Source organism: Echinops telfairi, unplaced genomic scaffold, assembly GCF_000313985.2.
Source record: "Echinops telfairi isolate 266 unplaced genomic scaffold, ASM31398v2 ScPeMD7_443;HRSCAF=831, whole genome shotgun sequence".
NCBI lineage: Eukaryota > Metazoa > Chordata > Mammalia > Afrosoricida > Tenrecidae > Echinops > Echinops telfairi.
The window spans coordinates 68,276,089-68,284,474 of NW_022104341.1; the positions used below are offsets into that span (position 1 = coordinate 68,276,089).

Genomic DNA, 8,386 nt, shown 5'->3' on the forward strand with positions numbered 1-8,386 from the left:
ACACACACACACACACACACACACAGCAAAGCAAAATAAATAAAGTGAGTGAAAAAGCTGGAGGCATCCCAGTGCGCCCTATTTACAAACCACTTCACTTCCTTCCGGGTTTTGTTTGATTTTCTCCTTCACTGAGAAATGAGGAGACATGAGAATGACTTATGTGCCAAAGAGAAGACTCCCAACCCTCCTTCAGTTTCCCTCGCCCCTTCGGTCCCTTTTGTGTGACAGGATGCCCTCAATTACTCTCTCTGGGGGGGTCCCAGCCAGAAAGAAGATGGAGCCAACCATCTGTTACCGACTCCAGTGAGCAATTTAATTTCTTCTTGTTCCCAATGAGGAGGATTTTGTGAAACATAAATTACCATCAGTTCTGGTTCATCAGTAGTCTGCTGTCTGAAGGGGCGGGGATGGCCAAGACAGAGACACCCACTGACCCGGGCCTTCCAGGAGGGCACCCTGATGGTAGTGGAAGAATAATGTGAACGCATCCAAGAACGGCAAACTGAGAAATTCACTAAGCAGTCATCTAAGCTGACACCTTTCTTTTTTCGAAAGAGAAAATCTGAGACAGGATCTGATCTGACTAGCTAGGCAGGGCAGAGTGAGAGCCTGAGTAGATTCTGACTCTTGGCGACTAAACAGGATAGAGTAAAACTGCCGCATAGAGTTTTCTAGGCTGAAATCTCTACAGCAGAGGTTCTTCAGGGTTGTTTTTTTTAACTGCAGGGGAACCACTGCTGATGCCAAATTGCCGAGGTTTCAGTTAGTAGTAGATTGCCTCAACCACTCTGCCATTAGGGCTTTTTTGAGCTTGAACTCTCTGACTCTCTAATACCGTGTATGGTATGTTATATCAGATACAATGAATGGCTTGAGTACTTGCCTTTGGGTCTTAATCTAGAGGTGGGCCAAATGACAATAAAAATCATGATGACAATGACAACCACAACACTGAGAGCTGCCCTTGGTGTGACCAGCCTATAGGTGAGGCAGGCTGCCTGGGCTCAAGTCCCACTTCTGCCCTGCAATGGCCACGTGATGTTGGGCAAGGTCCTTGACCTCTGGGCTCTTCAGTAGAGACTGTCCGTTCTTGTTCCACAGCTCCTTGCTTCTCCATGCAGTCCAGGCAGCTTCCCACAGTCAGTACCTCTCTCTTTGTTGCAAGTCTGCAAGAACCCACTTGTCCATGTGCATTGTAGGCTCCCAGGCCCTGGGAATTTATGTCTCTTCAAGACAACTTTTAGCCAATGACTGACGGATGAACTCACTGCCGTCAAGTAGACTCTAATTCACAGTGATCCTATCGGACCAGGTGGAACTGCCCCAGAGGGTTTTCAAGGCTATAAATGTGAACAAAGCAGACTGTATCACATGGTTCACCCATGGAACTGATGTGGTTTTGAAACCTGAACTTTTGGATAGCAGTGCCCCAGGACTCGACTAATAGACGAAGTTTCCTTGAATCCTGGCTGGGATGATCCAAGGCCTTTATTTTGAACCACTTGCAAGCATTTCTCTGCAGGATTGAGACTTCAGTCACCCAATGTGGTAATTTAGGATAGAGGAAAGCAAGAATCTAACTTAGTTGGCTTCCAAAGGGCTTCTTCCCTTCCTTCTCCATGTGTTCTCTGCACCTGTCAGTGAACCGTTTGCATATGAATCTTGGCCCAGGATCTACCTCTGGCTCTTTAATCAAGTTGCTTCAGCTTTTTCATCCAGAAAATGATGGTGACGATCATTCTTATATCAAAAAGTGGGTGTGATGGTTAAAAAGGGCCAAGATGACAAAGAATGTGAGAACTCAATAAATGTTTGCTTTTACTATGTGCTTGCTAAATACTTACCTTTAATTATCTCATTGATTTCATGCTGTATACACGGTTACTCCCATTATACAAATAAGATAATCTGTGCTTAGAGAGGATAAGTAAATTCTCTAAACTCATGCTGGTTACTGAGGAGTTGGGACTAAAATTCAAACACAAGTCTATCTTCAGAGTTCCTTCCACTTAGGTCCTTGCAAGGTGAATGTGAACTTCTGACCTAGCTGACCCATTATAGCTGTCCATATGGCAACTCAAGGCTTGGATTTTATTGTGGTGGTGGCAGTCGGTGGTTGAAGTCTTTCAATTTAGGCTCTGCTGAGAGTTACCGAAAGTCAGTAGCAGTAAGCTGTGAAGATAGTCGTCTATCCACAGCCGCAACCAAATCTGTCTCGAGTCCCTAGCCTTTTAGCCATGAAGTCCCTTGGTCTCTGCCTACTTGGGCCAGGAAGCTCACTTGTCACTCTGTTTCACAGTCCCCTAATCTCAGTACTGCTCGGCTTGCTCCATCTAGTCATTTCTGTGCCAGTCTCTGGTACTTATGGTTTTGGCTCCACCACTTAGACAGAGATCTATAATTTGCTCTTCAGATGGTCCTGCACTTTCTGTCTCGCTGCTGCTTCAAAGATGGCTTATCCTGATAGCCAGGGGTTGGTGAGAAAAACTGACTGACCAGTCCCATTTATCAGTGTTACAAATGCCCTATTTCTCTTGTCACGCCCGGTCATTTGATGGAAGTTGGAGAGTGTGGGAGTTATATAATCTGTTGTCAGTTTGAGTGGATTAAGAGTGAAGGGGTGGAGTTTAGCCTGTCAATCAGGTCACAGCTTGATCACTTCATTGGAGGTGCTAAAGAGATAAATAGCTTGTTGGAGGCGGGACACAGATTGACTCCCTGAGAGGCATTGCAGCTCACAAGACATATAGAACTACCCTAGTGCCCTGAGCTGGAGGAGCCATGTGGAGACCCCTGCCAGCGCTGAGATCCTTACGACACCACTGGATCCACATTAATTCCCACCCACTTGCTTGTGATCCCCGTGCATTCAGTGTCATTGCATGTGTTTCATGAGTCCAAAGAGGACTCTATAGATAGGTATTGGGCATATGGGCTAATTTTGGACTTATGGACTTGATCTGGACTGGGCTTTATACACAAGAGCAAATATTCAATTGCTCTTGTATATAAAGCTCTTTATTACACTCATCTGAGTGTCTCTATGAATTTGTTTTTCTAGTCTACCCAGACTAACACAGAAAGATATGGGTAGAAGAGCTCTATTAAGAAATTTCACTTCACTACTTTGTGGTATTGTCAAAGAATTTTTAATATGATGGGCTGATTAAAGAACAAGTCACTGTCAGAAGATTCACAGCCAGAATGCTCCTTAGAAGCGAGGACGGCAAGACTTCAGCTTGCTTAGTTTGGATATGTCATTCCAAGAAAAACCCAAACTCATTGCCATCCAGCCAGTTGTGACTTAGAGGGAGCTCTTGTGGTGTAATAAGTATGTGTTGGGCTGCTAACTGCATAGTCTGCAAGTAGAAGCTACCAGTGGCTGTGTGGGAGAAAGATGAGGCTTCCTACTCCTGCAAAGAGTTGCAGTCTTGGAAACCCACAGGGGCAGTTCTACTGTTTCTGTAGGGTTGCTATGAGGATATGCCACTAGGAAAGAGCAAGTGCTAAAGAAAGACATCATGTTTGGTAAAATAGAGTCAGCAAGGGAAACACTCAAAGATATAGATTGACATGATTGCCTCATCAGGGACCCAAGCATATCCAAGATGATGAAGGGAATCTAGGCCTGGACAGGGTTACATGCTGGTATACGTAAGCTTACGTGCATCAGAACAAAGACAGCAACAACAACGCCTCGCGAAAGACCCAAAGATGCAGAATCCCTGGAGTGGGAGCTAAGAATCTGTCTTGCACAAACTCTTCAAATGATTCGTACGCACATTCAAAACGGAAAGGCTATACGTAAGACGCACTGGAGGCCCAGACACTGGACTTCATGGAGAGAACTTGTTGCAGGAAGTGAAGGGGCAGAAGAATCAGTTTAGATGGCAGAATTGACAGGATTTGGTGAGTGTTCGGGTATGGGGGGAAAGAGGGAGCCATTTAAAGGTTCCTTGCACGCTGACTTAGGTGGCTGGGGGTAGAGGCAGCATTCATGTAAACAGGACATGTTGCCATGAGCAACACCGTACTTCTCTCTTTAAATATTCTACATCTCAAGAACGGTCTTTGGCCATGTTGTCAGGTGGTACTTTGGACATGTCAGGAGAGACCAGTCCCTGGAGAGGGCTATCATGCACGGTAAAGTGGAGAGGCAGAGATAAAGAGGGAGGTCCTCACTGAGATGGGTTGACACAATGGCTTCAGCAATGGGCTCAAATGTAGCAACAATTGTGAAGTTTGCACAGAACTGGGCGCGTTTGCTTCTGCTGCACCGAAGTTCTCTATGAGTCGAACATTAGCGGCACCTAACAACAGCATCGACAAGGAGTGGTCTTAGAGCCACCTAAGTCAGAGTGCAAGGAACCTTTAAATGGCTCCTTCTGTCCCCCCATACCCGAACACTCACCAAATCCTGTCAATTCCGCCATCTAAACGGTTTCTTCTGTCCCTTCACTTCCTGCAACACGTTCTCTCGGACTCTTAAGACCTCCATGAAGGGCAGTGAGAGCGGGACGGCGACGGGAAGGAGGAAGAAAAAGGTGGACGTGTGACGGCGTCCGCGGATTCCACAGAGCTGCAGCAGCCATGGCCCCGATCAAGGTGGGCGATGCCCTTCCCGCGGTGGTGGTGTTCGAAGGGGAGCCTGGGACCAAGGTGAGCCTGGCCGAGCTGTACAAGGGCAAGAAGGGTGTCCTCTTCGGAGTTCCTGCAGCCTTCACCCCAGGCTGTTCCAAGACTCACCTTCCGGGGTTTGTGGAGCAGGCTGGGGCTCTGAAGGCAAAGGGAGCCCAGGTGGTGGCTTGTCTGAGCGTCAACGATGTCTTTGTGACCAGCGAATGGGGGAAAGCCCACCAGGCAGAAGGCAAGGTTCAGCTCCTGACGGACCCCACTGGGGCCTTTGGGAAGGAAACAGATCTGCTCTTACATGACTCCTTGGTGCCGGTCTTTGGGAACCGAAGGCTCAAGAGGTTCTCCATGGTGATCGAGGACGGCATAGTAAAGGCCCTGAATGTGGAGCCAGATGGCACAGGCCTCACCTGTAGTCTGGCCCCCAATATCCTCTCGCAGCTCTGAGGCCCTGAGCCCAGAAGCATTCCACACTCCCACTACCCTTTCCTTGTCTCACCTGCCCAGCCCTGGGCAGCAGGCGTGGCTGCCCCTGAGCCAGGCCACCCAATTGGATCCTTGGCCAGATTTCTGCAATAAAACACATCTGGTTAAAAAAAAAAAAAAGACCTCCATGAAGTCCAGTGTCTGGGCCTCCAGTGCACCTTACCTATGCATTTGAGTCCATTCAACAGATGGGGAAAAACCAACCAACTTTAAATGGTTTCTTTTTCTCTCGTCTCCAATTTTTCTTCAGAGCATCTGGACCTTTGGCTCAAAGGGATCAGCATTAACTACTTGCCTTGGTGATTTCTGTCTGTGATGTAGTTCTTTTTCCAAAGGGACACTGTTAGGAAGAGGGTAGCTTTGTGTCCGTGATCTGGGAGTAAGGGATGGTGAATGGTACCACCGAGCTAAGAGACTGGAAGGATTAAGTACATGGTGGCCGGATTTAAGGTGGACATCCAGGGCGTGATTAGCTGCTCTCTACAGATTCCTAGAGGATAATGGTTCCTTAGGAGTTTGAACCCCTTGTATTATTCCCTCATCTTCCTTTATTTCCTTTACTCATATTCCCAGCCCAAACCCCAGTGAGTGTGTCCCAATCTAACTAGCAGATAAATTGGGATTAAAGATTAAATGAAGAAATACACTCATGGCAATCAGTGTTATCCATGCATTATCTTAATGGAGAAGGACAAACAGGTATTATTCGGCCTTATTTTACATATTTGGAGTAGTGAAGTGGCTTGCTTGATATGAGACATTTAGTTCTTGATCAGTGGATTTCAAAGTCTTTGTGTTTTTCCTCCAGGACTGATGCGAGCTCGACAGGGTGCAAGAGCTTAGTGTATCAAGGATGCACCTCAGGTCCCGTGGGGAAGACCATGTCTAGTCTGAGAAACAGGCAGCCTCTGATCCTTTCTCCGTTTTGGCCCTGGGCAGACCACAAGCTGCTGCTCCTGTGTTCATCAGGAGCCAAATCTAAACTCTCTCCAATATTTGTTCAATAGCTCAGACATGTTAAGGTTAGCTGTCTTATAAATTATGGAACAGATTAAGTGAGTTAGGCCTGAAGCATAAATAACAGTGACTCTCCACCCAGTGTCAGGACACCAGGCTGGAGGCAGCAGAGACACTGGAGTGGTGGCAGAAAAGGTCAGAGCCTTCTCAGAGAAGAAGGCTCTGGGGAGGAGGGTCAGAAGGGCAAAGGGGAAGGAGGAGGCGAGGTAGGAGGTGATTCCAGACAGAAGGGATGACAGAGCAAAGGAAAATAGGCCCTGGAAAGAGGAAGGGATTTGCGGATACTGGAATTAGATTTTGAAACCACCAGCTTTTCCAAGGGAGAAAGCTGAGGCTTTTTAGTCCCACAGAGAGTTACAGGCTCAGGAATCCACATGGGCAGTCCTGTCCTGTCCTATAGAGTCAGTAGACGTCGGCATCAACTTAATGGCCGTGGGAAGAAGAAGTGGTGGTGGTGTCCAGGGAGAAGTGAAATGGGTGAAGAGTGAGCACCAGGATCTAGTTTCAGAGGAAAGGCGATTCAGCCTCAGAGACTGAAGCAGAGGTTAGAATCAGGAGCTCAGTGAGTCTGGAACACTGAAGGAGGAGATTGTAGCGACGGACAGTTGCAGGGCACCCCAAAAAGAGAGACTTATCTTCTCCTCCCTCCAATCTCCCATTGGGTCAAACCCTTAGAGATGCAAAGCCTTGTGGGCAACTGCTATTTTCTAGATTCTGAAGATGAGGCTTTCTTGAAAGTCTGAGTGCTTATGAAACTGTGCTGGAGGAGATTGAGGAGCCGGCCTGGGTCCTTGAAGATTCTGGAGGAATGTGCCGCAGGGGCGTGACCGGAGTGGAAGCTAGGTTACTGGCTGGGGAGAAAGCAGATGTTATAAAATTGGATTATTTTAAGAAGCTTGAGCATGGAGGGTGAGTGAGCAAGGTCCTGGAGAGACTGTACTCTGTTTCATTTTTCAAGTTATGTCCAATTTATTTTGGGTATCAAGATATTGGTGAATGTATACTGAGCTCAACTCTGGTTTTCTCCCTCTGCTCTCGCTACAAAGGTGAGCTCATTCATCCTTATGGCAGTAAATGCCGTTGGCAGGGTGATGAATTCCAAATCCCTATTTCCTACCCAGACCCCTCTTTGTGAGCATTCCAAACCAACAAGTCAAAACTGAGCTCTTGATTTTCCCTCCTTTGTAGTAAAAATCCCTTTCAAATTTAATCAGTAAGGATGTTCTACTTCAGGAAGGGGACAAGCTGGATTTTTAGATACGCAGTGGAGCCTGAAACCATAGGGGTACCTGTCTGGCAGCCCATGAAATAATGAAGATCTCAATTATGGTCCAATAATTTCTTGGGGGAAATAGAGACTGTTTTCCTTGGAACCTTGCCCCCTTTGTCACACTGTTTTTGAAGGTCCTCTGATTAATCTGTTAATTATTTGCTCCCCAACCTGCCACATAGTTTAAGGTATTTAACTTGTTTGATTTTCACTGAATTGTAAAGCAGTTTGGAGATCGCGAACCCCACTATTTCATTCTGCCAGTGCTTTCAGAAACACACGTAGAATGTCTTGAATCAACCTGGTCTCTGTCCTTGGCTGACACCATGACAGGCACTCCCAGACCCCTTTGCCAGCATCACCATCATTCTAGTCCAAGCCACAGTCGTCTTGCCCACCCTTCTTAGATTCGCTCAATAACCTCAATTCGCTCAATAATGTAAGAGGTTACATTGTATTTTCAACAAAGCAGCAGGAGTGATTCCTTCGAAATACGGGTCAGGATGTGTCGCTCCGTTACACAAAACCCTTCCACGCTTTCATTTTATTGAGTGTCAACGCCGATATCCTCAGTGGCCTACATGGTCTGCCCAGACCTTTTGCTTCACTGCTCTGACCTCCTAGGACTCTCACCAGCACTGCATTCTGGCCTTACTTAATGCAGTGGCTTTTGTTGTTGGGTGTCGCAGAGCTGATTGTTACTTGTGCGACCCCACGTGCCCGAGGGCCACTGCTCCTGAGGGTTCCCTTAGCTTTCTTCTTTGTGGCCACGTCATTCTCCCGTGGACTCCCTGAATAGGTCAGACCGGCAGCAGCTGAGCATGGATCTGCAAGGATGTTGCCGCTTTGGGACTTGTGCAGGTGGTCCCTTCTGCCCGGTATTCCTGAGCTTAACCTCCTAACCTCCATGAAGCCTTCTCAGTGAGGTTTGCCCTTAAACCACCCTAGTTAAAGTCGCATCCTGCTGCCCTGCCGCTT

The 8,386-nt window shown here is 47.2% G+C and overlaps 1 protein-coding gene across 1 annotated transcript; it reads left to right on the forward strand.

Moving 5' to 3' along the window:
* Positions 1-4,516: 4,516 nt before the first annotated feature.
* Positions 4,517-5,082, forward strand: LOC101657892 (peroxiredoxin-5, mitochondrial). The gene has a single exon (XM_013003893.2). It carries the CDS (start codon positions 4,594-4,596, stop codon positions 5,080-5,082), a length of 489 nt encoding a protein of 162 aa, XP_012859347.1. The 5' UTR covers positions 4,517-4,593.
* Positions 5,083-8,386: the final 3,304 nt, after the last annotated feature.

What these genes read in the sequence shown, in the direction of transcription:
- LOC101657892 (XM_013003893.2), top strand. Translation starts at nt 4,594, where the DNA reads ATGGCCCCGATCAAGGTGGGCGATGCCCTTCCCGCGGTGGTGGTGTTC.